Source organism: Gracilinanus agilis, chromosome 1, assembly GCF_016433145.1.
Source record: "Gracilinanus agilis isolate LMUSP501 chromosome 1, AgileGrace, whole genome shotgun sequence".
NCBI lineage: Eukaryota > Metazoa > Chordata > Mammalia > Didelphimorphia > Didelphidae > Gracilinanus > Gracilinanus agilis.
In genome coordinates, this window is record NC_058130.1 from 732,349,625 (window position 1) to 732,365,824 (window position 16,200).

The 16,200-nt window shown below is 40.1% G+C and overlaps 1 protein-coding gene across 1 annotated transcript in view; it reads left to right on the forward strand.

The window, feature by feature from the left end:
• Nucleotides 1–16,200, forward strand: part of ELL (elongation factor for RNA polymerase II) — a 150,716-nt gene that overhangs the window by 113,485 nt on the left and 21,031 nt on the right. Inside the window, exons 6-7 of the mRNA XM_044672320.1 lie at nucleotides 6,913–7,037; nucleotides 11,955–12,054. Coding sequence (XP_044528255.1) covers nucleotides 6,913–7,037; nucleotides 11,955–12,054 — 225 coding nt within the window. The remainder of the gene's footprint in view (nucleotides 1–6,912; nucleotides 7,038–11,954; nucleotides 12,055–16,200) is intronic.

Below are 16,200 nucleotides of genomic sequence, written 5' to 3' on the forward strand. Positions count from 1 at the left end.
TAGGGATGGTGTGACAGAATTTCCTCAGTGTTTCATCTCCAAGATTTATAACTAACTTGAAAGTTCTTTCCTTACGGATGAAAAAAGATTTAAGAAGTCAATTCACATGTGTTTGGATTCACTGGGTTTAGAACGAAGCAGTCTGAACAGTGACGCTTCTATGTCATACTAACTACAGTGGTGTCATATGTCCAGAAGCCAGAAGAAAGACTATCTCTGACAGTTAGGGCTGCTGCCTCTCTAGCTTGACTGCTGAGGGAAGGGAACATGCTGTTTCTTGGCAACCCAATGTTTAAGGCCTCCCACAACACCCAGGAATGAGAAGAAGAATATTTGGGATTTATTTTATATAATCACAGTCTCACCCTTCTTTTCTGCTTTGAGCTTTTCAGTTAAAGTTTGTTTGTTTTTAGCTTCCTGTTCTTCCTATGGATAGGATGTACAGTTGTTAAAATCCCATGTTTAACTGGGTTCACCTGTCCCTGAACTTCAATTAGCTCCTGTTTTATTTGTATTATGGTTATTTATATATTCTTCCCCCCCCCCCCCACTCCCCCCAGTTTAGCTAGTACAAAGGAAAGTACTTTCTTCAGCATCTTTTTGTCATTCCGGTTGCTTTGCTCACTGCATGGTGCACATGTCATTCCATCGAGAACCATAGCAGGCAACAGGGCCTTAGAGGTCTGCTGGAGACTCAGGGGAGTTGAGTGATTCATGTTCACATACAGGATCTGAACCCAGCTCTTTCTGCTTCTTGTGGTCTTTAGGAGACAACTCAGTACAGTAAAAAGAACCCTAGTTCCCCAAGGAGAGGCCATGGGTTCAGGTCCTGCCTCATAGGCTTTACTCACTGAACTGTTCTGGGACTCAGTTTCCTTAGCTATAAAACGAGGCAGCTCTACCAAGTGATTGCTCCAGTAGTTCTAGGTTTATGATCCTAGTAGATTCCTGAGAAGATGAGACTCACAACTAAGCACATATATCAAACAAGGGTGTAGTAGTTTCCTAAAGTTACCACTTAAATTGCCATTTGTTTTAATACTGGCTCTGTGGGAGTAGTGCAGTGAAGATAAAAAGGCTTTGGGTCTGGGGCATCAAGGTGGCACCATGGATAGAGAGCCAGGAGATCCTGGGTTCAAATGTGGCCCCAGATTCTTCCCAGCTGTATGACCCTGGGCAAATCTGGAATTAGAATCTTGACTCCACTGGACTTTGGGGTTCCTTCTAGTTCCAAACTGATCATCCTATGGTACATTTTAAGTCACCAAACATTTATTGTGTTGCTTCTGTGTGCAGGTCAGTTTGGTGGGAACCCAGAAATAAATGAAACACATTCTCTGATATTATGGATATAATACACATACTAAATTACTCTGAAATCAATAGAACCTAAATGGATAAGAGAAAGATGGACAGAGCACTGCTGAAATTCCAGTGGAGAGGGAGAGGCCCTTGGTGATGAGGGGATCATCACCTTTTTGAAGGAATGATTAGGTAGGATCTATGGGAAAGGTTGAGAGGTAGAAGTGGGAAGGAGCAAGCACTGAGCCAGGGATAGCCTAATTGGGCAGGAATGTAAAGTACATGGTAGTGGGGATGTAGGTAGGGAGAAAAGGACAAAAGGGTTGATTTTACCCAGTTATAGAGCAAGTCAACTCCCAGCTTTAACAGGTCAAATTGTGTTTGGTTGACATTGAAGAGAGAAGAGTAGAAGGTACTGGGAAGTTACCTGGGAAACAGCTAGGTTAGCACAGTGGATAAAGCACTAAAGTTGGGGGGACCTGGGTTAAAATTTGACCTCAAACACTTCCTAATTGTGTGACCCTGGGCAAGTCTCTTATCCTCAGTTGCCTACCCCTTTCTTTTCTTTTGCCTTAGAATCAATACTTTGTATCAATTCTAAGACAGTAGGTAAGGGTGTTAGAAAGAAAAGATCAAGAAGTTCTGTGGAACACTGAGAAGTGAGGTGACTTGCCACTAAACAGTGAGGATATGACAGAGGTAGCACTTGAATCCAATTCTTTGGGACTTCCAAGTTAAGCTTTACAACTCTAGGTAGAATGGAAATAGGGCATTACTCTGACAGGCCTGTTTTTATTTCTTAATACAAAATAATCTTTTAGCTGATTAGGCTACAATTGGTAAAACTACTCACCATTTAAAAAATATTATTTTTTATTTGGAATTTAAGACATCAAATAAAATAATTTCTATGTACAAAGTTGAACAGAATAAAGATTTTTACATGAACCACAAACCTCAAATACATTATAATTTGCTTTTCCTTTTACATATATAATACATTAAACATGTAGTTTTCAAAACTGCCCTTCTGGCCTGCCTTCTATTCTCTTGTATAGTTTTTTTTTAACCCTTTTTTCTGTCTTAGTAATAATTCTTAAGGCAGAAGGGAAGGGCAAGGACTAGGCAGACAGGGTTAAATGACTTGCCCAAGTCACACAGGTAGGAGTGTCTGAGGTCAGATTTGAACCCAGGACCCCCCATCTCTAGGCCAGGCTCCCTAGCTACTGAACCACCTAGCTGCCCTCTCCTGTATATTCTTTTAAAAAAAAAATAGTTCAGTGAGTTTCTTTTCTTTTTTATTGTTACTGGATTTAAAAAAAAACTATTAAAAAAAACTATTGCAAGCCCCTTTCTCCCACTTCTCACCCCAAAATTAAAAAAGAAAAAACACTTATAATATTCTGTAGTCAAGCAAAATAAAATCTGCATTGGCTCAGGGTAATGAAACCCTATGAAATATTCTTAAAATAAGAATTTAGTTATTAAATAGTTTTTAAGGTAGCTTTATATAGTTTCTTCCATAACCAAGTTGTGTTTGTTGGGGGTATTTTCCCCAAAATCCCAAATTGTCATATCTGTTATACCTTCATAGTAAAGTATATTTCTCCCTTAGTCTTAGAAAAACAGTATATGGGGGCAGCTAGGTGACTCAGTTGATAGATAGCCAGGACTGGAAACCAGAGTTCCTGGATTCAAATCTGGCACTTATTAACTGTGTGACCCTGGGCATGTCACTTTGCCCTCTTTGCCTAGCCTTTACCACCCTTCTGCTTTAGAACCAATACTTAGAATTGATTCTAAGACAGAAGGTTAGGGTTTGGGGCGGGGGTGGGAGGGATATTGAAGAAAAAAAAATGTAATAAGCCAGCAGATGCATGTGTAAATATTTATGTGGCATATGTTTTCAAGGGTTTTATATATTTTTGGAGATAATACAACATTATCACTTTAAATATCTAGCATCTACTGAAAGATATGGCAGAGATATAATGTCATAGAAATTCAGTAAAAAAAAAAAACACAAAACAAACCAGGAGGGACTCTGCATGGGTTATAGTCAGTAGGGAAAGTTTCTTAAACTTAGAGACTTAGAATCATAGATGATCTGAGCCTGAAGAAACTTAGGAACCTGGGTTGAGAGAGCTGGAAATAATAAAGAAGTTTTTTGTTCGTTCCTGAATACATGAACAAGGCCTTAAACCTCTATAGGCCTGTTTGTCCTTCTGTAAACAGAAGGGGGTTAGATTAAATGATTACTAAATGCACTTATTTTCTAGGTAAGGAAGTTGGGACCATACCAGCAGCATGGGTTGAACTGAGTTCCTTCCAAAGGATGAAGTAGTATTTAAGATGAGGGTGGGTAGAAGGAGTGCTGAGGCCCCATGCTAGTAACTAGAAGCCTCCATTTGAACTGCCACCTTAATCAGTGTCCTCACCCTGCAATCTTTAGAACCTCTTAAAATGCTGCTCACTTTGGGCCACTTAACAGGGATCAATTATCCTAGGAAAAACTTTGCTGGCTGTCCTACATTAAAGTAGCTACTTTTTAAAAACAAATATCAGATCCTGACTAGGCACATATAGCTGTTTGGCTTTGGTTGAATCCCTTCTTTGCTTGGAACCTCAGTTTCCTCCTCTCTTGAAATGAAGTTACATTTAACATACTCTTTTTTTTTTTTTTTTAAACCCTTACCTCCTGTCATAGAATCAGTATTGTGCATTGGTTCTCTAAGGCAGAAGAGCAGTAAGGGCTAGGCAATGGGGGTTAAGTGACTTGCCCAGGGCCAGATTTGAACCTAGGACCTCCCATCTCTAAGTCTGGCTCTCAATCTACTGAACCACCTATCTTCCCCCCAAATTAGCAAACTCTTGAGGATGAACCATCTTTTGCCTCTTTTTGCCCGGCACATATTTAGCATATGTTAATAAATATTTGTGAAATGACTGACTGCTCTCAAGGAGCTCCCAATTTAATAGAGGAGACAGCATACAAACAGCTGTGTACAGACATGCTCCATATAGGATAAGTTGGAAATATCAATAGTGGGAAGATCTGAATTAAAGGGAATTGGGAATAACTTCTCATTGAAGATGGAATTTTAGCTAGAACTTGAAGAAAGCCCGGGAAGCCAGAGGGAGACCATTCTAGCCACGGAAGAGAGCCAGAGACAATGCTCTGAGTCAGGAGATGGAAGGTCCTGGGTGATAACAGTGAGGAGGCCAGGCACTGGATTTCAGGGTATATAGGGTGGTATAAGATATAGGAAGACTGGAAAGATATTGTTGTGGGTGGGGTTGGGACAGGGCAGGGAGGCTTGGAATACAGATTATGAAGGACTTTGAACACTAAACAAAGCATATCATATTTGATATATTTTGAAGTGATAAGGAGCCACTGACGTTTGTTGAATGGGAGGTAAGGTGATATAGCAGGATATTCACATTAGGGTAGACTGGAGTGGGGAAAGACTGGAGACAGACTCACCAACAAGCTATGGCAAGAGTCCTGGCATGAGGTGATGAGGGCTTGCACTGAAAAGGTTGGCAATGTCAGAAGAGAGAAAAAGGTGTATTCGAAAGATGTTATAAAGATAGAAACAAGAACTTGGATTGGATGTGAGGGGAGATAGAAAGGAGTAGAGGATGACACCGTGGGTTGTGATCTTGCCTGACTGGGAGGATGGTGGGCCAGCCTTCTACATCAATGGGGAAGTTTGAAAGGAGGGAAAGTTTGGGGGAAATGTGACAGTGAGTTCAGTTTTGGATATGTTGAGTTTAAGATGTCTACTGGACGTCCAGGTTGAGATGACTAAAAGGCATTTGGAGGTGTGAGACTCGAGATCAGGAGAAAGGTAAAGGCAAAGATAGGTAAATTTGAGAGTCATCAGCATGGGGTTTGTTAATTAACTCTATGGGAACTGATGAGATTACCAAGTGAAGTAGTATAGAGGGAGGAGAGAAGAGGGCCCAGGACAGAACCTTCTATAAGCACTTTACAATTGTGAAATATAATTATCAGTGTTCTTACCATCAGATAGAGGGATGTGCATTTTAGTCCAGAGATTGAAGTTATGTACCTCCACTTCTGAGAAAGTGAATTTGATTGCTTGCCTGCTTCTTTCCTTTTTTAAAAGAATTGTGTTTAAGGTTGATAAGTCTTGAGGGTACTCATATTTTAAACTTCTTTTAAGGATTGCTGTTAAAGTTCTGAAGAATTAGAACTAATAATAAGGAAGTTACAGAGATATTTTTTTCTCAGAATAAGGAAGGATTTTAGACATTTGATTTTTAAGGAGGATAGAGGAACAATGGGAAGAAAAGATATTCCTGACATAGGAGATGGCTAAAGTTAAGGTGATGATGTGAGAAAGTGCAGAATCTGTTCTAGGGAAGTGAATAAACTTCCTCAGTATAGAGATTGAGTTTGCAGGCATTTATTAAACTCCTACAATATGCCAGGTGCTGTGCTAAATACTGAGGACACAAAGAGAGATGAAAAGCAACTTCTGCTCTCATGGTACTCAGTCCAATGAGGGAGACAATATGCAAATGACCCTGTATAAATAGGTTCTATACAGGATAGATTGGAGATAATCAGCAAAAGAAAAGTACTGACTTTAACAGGATTGGGGAAAAAACCTTAGAGATTTTAGCTGGGATTTTGAAGGAAGCCAAGTTGACCAGAAGGCAGAGATGAGGAAGAAAATTCAGGCAGGAGGGACAGTAAGTGAAAAGGCCCTGAGTTAAAAGTTGGAATGTCTTATCTAAGGAACAGCCAGGAGGCCAGTGTCCCTGGTTTGCAGATTATATGGGGATGAGTAAGATATAGGAAGCTTGGAAAGATAGGAGGTGGGGATGAGGGGACTAAATTGTGAAGGACTTGGATCATAAAATCCAGAGGGTTTTATATTTGAGTCTGAAGATGAAAGGGAGTCCACTGGAGTTTATTGAGTGGGAAGGGGAGTGTGAGGGTATGGTTATGCCTGAGCTTAAGGAAGATCACTTTGATCCTTAGTGAGGAGAGACTTGTGGTAGGCAGACCCACCACCAGGCTAATGCAATAGTCTAGGGCAGTGATGGGCAAACTATTCCCTGTGGGCCAGATACAGGGCCATAGTTTGTCCATCACTGCCTTAAGCAATTCCCTAATCACTACAAATTTCTCTCTCAAACATGAACACGTACCTTAAAAGGATGCAGCTCAGGTGCATCAAATTTCCACCTACACAAAGGTAAGGTGCCAAGTGCCTGAAACTAGGTTGTGGCAGTGTTGAGACAGCAGAAGGGGAGTGTGTGTATATATATAAGAGATGTCACAAAGATATAATTGACAGAACTTGACCATTAATTAGATATAAATATGGAGGGGAGTATGTGTGAGAGAATGCAGAGTAGAGAATGAAGCTTTAGGGACTTGTTTTAAGGACTCTCTCTGGGATATATTTCTCCAGTGTAGGCCTTATTATCCTGTTCTCTAAAATGAGTTGGCTTGCACTAGATGCTCTCCCTTATTTTGTAATTCCCCTCCTGAGATTTCACTTACTCCCTCTACATGCCTTCTCAATTGAAGTCTCTTATTGGTCTGACTGAATGCTTCTGTTCTTCTAGGTTGCCAACTTGAGTGCCAAGGACAGCACATACACATTAAAAGATTGCATGTACAAGGATGTTCAGAAGGACTGGCGTGGATACTCCGAAGGAGATCAACAGTTACTAAAAAGAATTCTTGTTAGGTAACTAAAATCATGTGTCATCATCCCTTGAATATGTGGGCTTACTCCTACCACTTCAACCCTCACAGTGCTGTCATATGACCTGTGCCCTCACTGTGTTCTATATATGCTTCTCAGTTTCCTAAACCTCTCTGTTTAGCAGAATTTAAAATGCACAGGCCAGATGTTTAAATAAGATTTTATTTAGTTTAGATCTAAAAAGGGTAGAATAAAGTCATTTTGCCTTCAAAGACCTGGACCCAGCCTGTGACAGTTATGCTCATGTCAGAAGCCAACAGAAAGTTACTGAGACTGCAGATTTTGAGAGGAGGGCACCTTCCTTCACTCCCATGAGACTGCTGCCCCTACTAGCTGCACAGAGGGGAAAAGGACTGCCTGGAGGTAGTAGTGACCTGGGCAGAACCAGTCTGCAGCTTGCCCTCAGGGAAAAGGAAGTCCTGGAAAAAGCTAACCCCACCAGTCTGAAATTAATTATTGAAGTTTAACATCCTCTTGAATCCCCTGTTTTGGATGAGCAATTACTCATATCTCTAGCGCTTAAAGTTCACAGAGAGATTTTTTTTACAAGTACCTAATGAAGTCAAGAATGTATTATTGCCATTTTAACCACCAGAGGTTAGAGAAGGAAAGTAATTTTGCAACCTAGGAAACTTCTTTTCCTTTTTTCAAAATTGAAAACTCTTACCTTCCATGTTGGAGTCAATATTGTGTATTGTGTGCTTATCCACCTTTTGTGTATCAACCAACTTTTACTGTAGCTCCAAAAATTAACATTCACAGTGGCCACATCCTGATAAAATGGTCTTGACAGGCAGGCTAAACCAGGCTGAAGGTAAACAACAGGCCTCAAAACCCTTGGTGAGTTAGGGAGTATCTACCCCAAGCATGTGATGACTTCCCCTATTAGAATGGGTAGATGAGTTGCAGTGGCCATGAAGGCAGCTGAAGCAGGCCATGTGGACTGCTTAGAGCTTGGTCAAGATATTTAAGTTCTGTGCCTCAGTTTGCTTATCTGCAAAATGAGAATACTTAACACCTCCCTCCCAGGATTATTGTGAGGTTCAGATGAGACAGTAATTGTAAAAATGTGCTTAGCACCATATCTGGCACACGGCAGACTCAGTATAAATGCTTATTCCCTCCTTCTTTTGCCCTCTCAGCCTCAGTAAAATTGTAATAGTCATGTCTCTTTTGAGTTCTGTAAAATGAAAGTTCTCAAATGATATGATATTGACCATTATTTTAAAATCAGAATAAAATGGCCTAGCAGAACCAGAACACTAAAGTTAACAACTTTTTTTTTTAGGACTTTGAATTTTTATTTTTTAGAAAAATTTTCCATGGTTACTCTTCCCTCCACACCCCACCCCACCCTGACATGAATTTCCACTGGTTTTAACGTGTCATCAATCAAGACTTATTTCCATATTATTGATAGTTGCACTGGGGTGGTTGTTTAGAGTCTACATCCCAAATCATGTCCACATCAACCCATGTGTTTAAGCAGTTGTTTTTCTTCTGTGTTTCCACTCCTGTAGTTCTTCCTCTGAATGTGGGTAGCGTTCTTTTCCATAAATCCCTCAGAATTGTCCTGGGTCATTGCATTGCTGCTAGATCAGGAGCTCATTACATTCGATTTTACCACAGTGTATCTGTCTCTGTGTACAATGTTCTCCTGGTTCTGTTCCTTTCACTCTGCATCAATTCCTGGAGGTCTTTCCAGTTCACATGGAATTCCTCCAGTTTATTATTCCTTTTAGCACAATAGTATTCCATCACCAGCATGTACCACAATTTGTTCAGCCATTTCCCAATTGAAGGGCATGCCCTCATTTTCCAGTTTTTTGCCACCACAAAGAGCGTGGCTATAAATATTTTTGAACAAGTCACAAAGTTAACTTCTCTTATTCATAGGACCAAGACTTCATTTTACCATTGTGTCTGTTTGAATTCTGGATCACAAGGTGGACCATTTATTTAGACATATGCTTTGTTGCCTAATTGGGGGTAGGGAGAAGAGGTCAGCTTACAAATTATAGAGTAGATAGAGAGGAAGGCAAGTTTTGGCTCATTCTGAGAAAGTAGTTCTTAAACAGCTGTCCTAAAGTGGAGACGAGGAAAAAGGGCTGTTACTGTGGAGGAGCCCAGAAACAGCCTCTGTAACCATCTGCCATGGAGATGTAAACAAGAGCTCCAATAGACCAAGACCTTGGCTGTGGACACAACAGTTTCTTTAGGTTTTCCTTACAAAGGATCTCACTCTCCTACCAAGCTTCCTTATTATTACCAAGTACCTGAGGCTTGTGCCTAAGAGCTTTAGGCAAGTATGGTCAGTCCAAAGGCACTTGGGAAGCTGCATCCACAAGGGCAGTATTTTCTCTCTCAATTCTAGCAGGAATCAGTTTAAAGTTTTTTATGTTAGGTGGAAATTTGGCTTTTTGCTTCCTTTGAGCTTCCTTTTCTCTTGATTTGTGACCAATCCATAGTGCTGTTTTTTTATGTTTGAACAATTTCCATAATCTGAAAGCACAATTGGTTTGGAGAGGAGACACTTATAGACCAACATCATTTGCAATATTTGAGTCTTCTTTGGCAATCTTTGGAAAAACAAAAACTGGGTTGTTGTAACTAATTTAAACATACTCAGTGCCTTGAATTATAACCTGACTGGAAAATTACAACTGTCCGTGTAGTCTGACTGGTTTAAAAAAGGGGGGGGGGGGAAGAGAAGTTGATTCTTCCATGTTTACTGTGTTGTCTGAATTCATCATGGCACTTACTTAGGGCAACAAACTCAAAATAGGATCCTGAAAGGATATCTTTCTCCTCTGCAAATACAAACTTGCTTGCTTTTCTGTAGTCAGGATGGCCACAAGGTAGAAAGAATGAGTGGAGTGTGGCATATAGACTTGAGAAGGTCCTTTATTACTCTTCCTGAAGAGTTCTTTGTATTCGTCTAGTGATTTCTATTTCCTTACTGCATAGGCCTTTTTTCCTGTTTCAGAGCCATTATTGCATATGTTGAGTTAGCAGAGCTGGAAGGAACCTTATTGACATTTATTCTAGCTCCTTCATTTTACAGGTGATTGAACAGACTGAAGTGAAGACCCTCTTAGACCACAAGAAAAACCCAGAGGTCCTTTTATTCTGCCACATAGCTTCTCTTATACCTGTTCTTATTTCTTAAGGAAGCAGAGGACAGCAAATAGAGTGCTAAGCATGAGTCAGGGAACTCTAAATTTGAACCTAGCTTAGGCTCACTATCTATAAAATGGATAAAACAGCATTTTTAGCACCTAACACCAGACAATGAAGATCAAATGAGGTAATATATATATAAAACTTACAAACCTGAAAGCACTATTTTCAAATATTAAGTAAAATATTTGAAATATATTGTTAGTATTAGAAATAGCATTATTATTGTCAAGAATTTATATTCCTAATATAGCAGGGGTGAGCACCCTTCCTCTTTTCTCTAGTTTCTCAGTGTCTCTATTTGGACGATTTTTGTGAAGTGATTTATTCTTTCCTTTGTGATTTTTATTTTATATGTTATATGCTCATAGAGATAGAAATGAATTTAAGAACCATTTCATACCATAATTTTGCCAAAGAGGCAACTGACACTCACACAGAATATCTAAGTAGAGGGCATCATATTGCCAGTGATAAAGAGAGATATAAAAACTACCATCCAGGCTGTATTCGACCAGATAGGAAGATGAGCCATCATATAGGAGGAATGAGTGCTATATTGCTGGACTCAGGAAATTAGAAGATAAAGAATATGAAGGAAAAAAGCCAGAGAAAGGCCTCCAACATATCAGGTTGAGCCCCTGTGAAAGGATTTATGCAGTGATATGGACAAAAAATACTACAAGTAGACAAAGCCTGGACAGATTTTCATTGGCACAGTGGAGAGGGAATACTTAGGCTAATCAGATCATGGTTCCATTGAAGGACAGAGTCAGAGTAAGGACTTAAGGATATGGAATGTTAGAACTGAGAGAGACAGTAGTAGTCCTCTAGTCCTCCCCAGCAAAGACAAATTAAGAGCTTTGTCACTTTCTGTAGTGAGACGCATATCTGTTACTGGACATCTATGTTACTAGTTTTAAATTTGTGATAACTGATTTTTTTTCCCCCATGATGGTTTCATTGGATTAAGGAAGTCTTTCTACCCTGGTTAAAATGATGGAGAAGACAGCTAATCTGGCTACCTTTTATTGAACAATCTCATTTTAAGGACCTGCCATGTGCCTTCAGGAAAAAGCTCAGAGATTTAGCTAGGAGGCGTAGGGAGGTGAATTTACTAATCTGGTTGCACTGAATTAGTTACCTTAACTGAATGGTGTATGAGTTCAGTGCTTTTTCACTCAGTTCTTGAGAGATGCAGTGTGGCATGGTTATTAAAGAGCTGGTCTCAGAACCCAGAAGACACTCTGGGATACACTGCCTATATGGCCCATAGAAATCACTCAGCCTGTCTCAAGATTCACAAGGTGCAGAGAAAATGTTGGAGTATGGTAGTAGAGAGAATCTCTATTCCTAAGCATTTCCTGTGCCAGGGAAATCACAGACCCTAGACCAAGTAGATCCCAAGAAACTAGGGGTTTTTTCATTGTCAAGTGTTTAAAAAAATCACCCACTTCCAATGCCTGATTTCTCCTTTAGCCACACTGAATTAAACATGGTTATCCAGAGGCTTGAGTTATATGTTTTTTTCCTCCATGACCACTATTATTCAACAACAATAAAATTAGTAGGCAGTTAGCTGATGCATTCAGGAAGCCTCAGCTTTTAGCACCTGTCAAGACCAGGCTCACACAGTCCTGTAAACAGACAAAAACAAAGTTCATTGTACCTCTTGGCACAGGATGCTTTCTTTAAATCATGTGTCACTTTGCTTTTCAGGAAACTCTGTCAGCCACAGAATGTAGGTAATGTTCCTGGAGATGCACCTTCCTCAAGTCCACCACTGAAAGACCCGTTGAATTCCTCATCACCCCCTCAGGTAGGTGACCGAAATGCTGAGGACTAGAGAAAAATGTTTTAGTTTAGGAAGTCTGGCCTTTGGGAGTAGGAAGAGGCCTGGGGTTGGAGTTAGGAGAAAGAGGCAGTGCCATAGCCACTAGTCTTCTCTTGAGTACAGAGATGGGTTGTATATTAAAGGCTTTATAAACCTTCAGGCATTAAATTATAAGTGTAGTTATGGGAAAGTGTCCTGGATTTGGAGCTGGGTGATCTGGGCTGGAATCCCAGCTCTGCCACTTAATAGCTAGATGACCTTGAGCAAATGGTCACTTAACCTCTCCCAGACTCAGTTTTCTTATCTCCACAATGGTAATATTACCTATAATATAGATCTTATAAAATTGTTAGATTCACACAAGGCTTGTATGCAAATGCCTTGTTTTTTAAAAAACAAATTCTAAAATTCTGTGTAAATGTGAGCTATTGTTTCTGGTGTAGGATTTCTATGGACCTTTGAACAAAATCTTTGTACTTTGGGGGCAGCTGGGTAGCTCAGTGGATTGAGAGCCAGGCCTAGAGACAGGAGGTCCTAGGTTCAAATCTGGCCTCAGACACTTCCCAGCTGTGGGACCCTGGGCAAGTCACTTGACCCCCCATTGCCTACCCTTACCACTCTTCTGCCTTGGAGCCAATACACAGTATTGATTCCAAGACAGAACGTAAGGGTTTAAAAAAAAAATCTTTGTGCTTTGCTTAATTAGAAAACCTTTTGAAAAAATAACCTTGTCAGGTCATATTAGAACGGGAAATCCTACAGGAGATTGTAATCCAGCATGGGTGCAGGATGGTCATTTTATAAAGAAGAACCAGTCTGCAGAGATTTTGACCACAATGGCAGTGAGCTGCTTAAGCTGTACTCAGTGCAGTTGGATATTTGAGAAAGAAAACACTGAATCCTTTGATGATCAGGTTTCCCTTCAACACCTATTTGTTAAACCCTTAGTGTTAATGGATGCCTGGATTGGAGCTAGGAGAGATGCAGAATTAGAGGAGACTCATCATTTCTTTAAGAAGGTCTCAGTCTAATAAGAAGATAATTACCCAGTGTATAATTAGAATCTGCTCCCCAGGACTCTAAATCCCAGCATCCCACTTCGTTCCCACTTTAAGTCTTTACTTTTGGAGATAAAGTTTTGTGTAGCCCCGCCCCTCTCTCTTTTTTCCTGAGAACATGGTTCGGAAAGTTTTCTTTACTCAGGCTTTTACTTTGTGCTTTTATTTCTTCTTCCTCAAATGATTATTAGTAAATCTTATAAAATATAATACTTGGAGTTTTGGGATATTAATTTTAATCTTACACCAGATCACTAGAGCAGCCACTGGGAATACTTGGACCATGATGATTTAAAAGACTTCTAGTTGGGACTTAAAGCATATATATAATGAATATGACTGCTGATTAAGTTCAAGGAAGTATGGATTTGCCTGTAGCTATTTATTTATTTGTTTGTTTGTTTTAAGGCTAACTTCCTTTAAAAAAAAATCTGTTCCCAGATTCACTTTTTTTTCCCCCTCTATCTGGACTTAAATTTTATAGGTTTAGGGGACTCCTAATGTGGAAATTACCTATGCTACTTTTATCTGTGGCTTAAAAGAGTCTTAGAGAGTTTTCCTTGTACAACTCCCAAGTTGAGCCTGGAGACAGAAGGTCATTGAACACCAAACCAAACATTTTAGATGTGATCCTAGAGTTAATAGGGAGCCATTGGAGTTTATCGAATAGTGGGGTGAAGTGGTCTGACTTGCATTCAAAGATGAATTTGCCAGCAGTTAAGACTGGTTTAGAATGGGAAGAGATTTGAGGAAGGGAGACACCCCACCCCCACCCCCACCCCCCTCAGCAGACCGTAATCCAGGTGTGAGTTGAGGAGGACCTTTGCTAGGTGGTAATAGTGTTAGAAGGGAAAAGGGAGATATTTAAGGTGAAATCAGCAATATTGGATATTTGGGGGGGGGGGAGTAGAGAAGAATGTTTGTTAATCATTGCATAGGTGTTATGTCTGAGATAGGGCTTTAACCCACAATCCTCCCATCATTCTGTCCACTGTTCTGTTCTGTTTCCTTTGCACCGGGGATTATAGGTACTTAATTAATGCCTGTTGAAGTGCTCTTGAAACTGTATCACTGCGTGAGTCCCAGCAAACCAGGCCCACTTTTGGCCACAGAACCAACATTAACATAGCATTAGATAAACATTTAGTATTAAGTAATAACTGTGCATAGAATATTGAACTTGGAAAGTAAGGAGAGACAGAAATAGAAATGATATCAAAGATATGGTCCTTGGACTCACTTTGTCTCATACTTTATATGAGAGTGATGCGTGTTTCTTTAGCACAGGTCTAACCAGGCCACTCCCCAGGCTGCTCAGTTCCACTGGCTCCCTGACACCTCCAAGATCAGCTACAAAATGCTCTAAGTAACAGAGTGTAAAGTCCTTCACAAGCAGCACCAACCTACCTTTCTTGCCTTATGATGTTGTTCTACCTCACAGACTACACAATCTTGCCAAACAGATCTTTCTGTTCTTCAAATACTCCCCTCACTTCATCAGCCACCTCTCTGCCTTGGCAGTGATTCTTCCTTAATTTCTTATTCTCTAGGTATAAACCTAGATCTTCTCCCTCCTTCTTAATCTTGCCTCTGAAATCCTTAGTTTCTTGCAAGAACCTTTCTTAATCTCCATAGCTTTTTTAGTGCCTTCCCCCTTCCAAAAAAAAGTTTGGCTTGTATCTAATTGGCATATGTTTTTATATCTCTCCATATTCTATATAGCAGAATGCCATTTTCCCCAACAAATTATCAGCTTTCTCCTGGTAGTCAAGTACTTTGTGACCCTCTTGTCTAGCACAGGACCTGTCAGGGATAGAACAGGCATTTAATATATGGTTGTTCATTGCTGGATACGAAAGTTTACAAAGTTCATCTTACCCAACAGGCCTATGAGCTAAATATTAGTGAGTAATGTTACATCTGTCGGGTTTCCCAGGTATTTCTGGGGGAGATAGAGCTACCCCAACCTGACTGCAACTACCTCTCCAATTTTATTTCATAAAATTCCTTTTAGACATTCTGTTCCAGACATAGTAGATTGTTAGCTGTTCCATCTCCATGCTATCATGTGCAAGCTGTACCACAGTCTCCAAATGTATTCACTTCCTTTTTATCTCTGCCTCTCAGAATTAGCTCTGTGCCACTAACTGTGAAGCAATGCTCCCCTCCTCCCTACTTGTGTTCTCTCTCCCTCCCAAAAAATTCCTTTACTATGTACCTTGATGGTGAGGATGGAGTTCCTTCTGTGTACAAGTCTTGCATATAATAAGCACTAGATAATGTTTCCTGAATTGAATTCAATCCTCATTATGCAGATGAAGAAACTGACTTTTTAAAAGACTAAGTAGTTGTAATGATCATATAGTTAGTTGTTGAAGAGCCTGCTCTGGATTTGATTCTAGGTTTTGTGACCCCAAATTCACTGTTCTTTTCATTATACCACCATTTTCCAGTAGAGTGGAAATAAAGGGACAAGAACACAAGAGAGGAAGGCAGAGTGCTATGGGAAATTGAAGGATAAATTAGTAGGAAACTACCTTTATTTGGGTAGACCAGGGAAGGTGTCAAAAGTGGTGTGCAAATTGAGTCTTGAAGGAAAAGATGGATGTACTTAAGCCAACAGTGATGGGATAAACAATTTATTCCAAGCAGTGCATGAGCAAAAGAATAAATACTTTTAGAGAAGGCAAGATAGAAAGCAGAGAATGTAATGAGTCATGTAGTTTAGCAAGAGCATAGACTAGATGAAGGGAAGGGGGAAATGCAAATGAGTCAGCTCAGTGATAGTACCATATTTCCTTGGTCATAGATTTGACTCACTTTCTCAATAGAAGCTTCCCATCCTTGACCAAAGAATGGAAACCAGGAATGATATGGTGATCCTGGTTCTCTCCTGAGAACTCATTGTTGTTAGACTCTGAGTCAGAGGATCTGAGGAAGTCTTGTAAACTTCCAGAACCACTGGAACCATAGATAATCATCTTCTCCTTTTTTAACCAGAAGCACAGCCAGCCACTGAGGTTTAGGTTTTGTGTTCAGTTTTGTTGTTGTTGCTCTAAAGATCTGGGCTGAG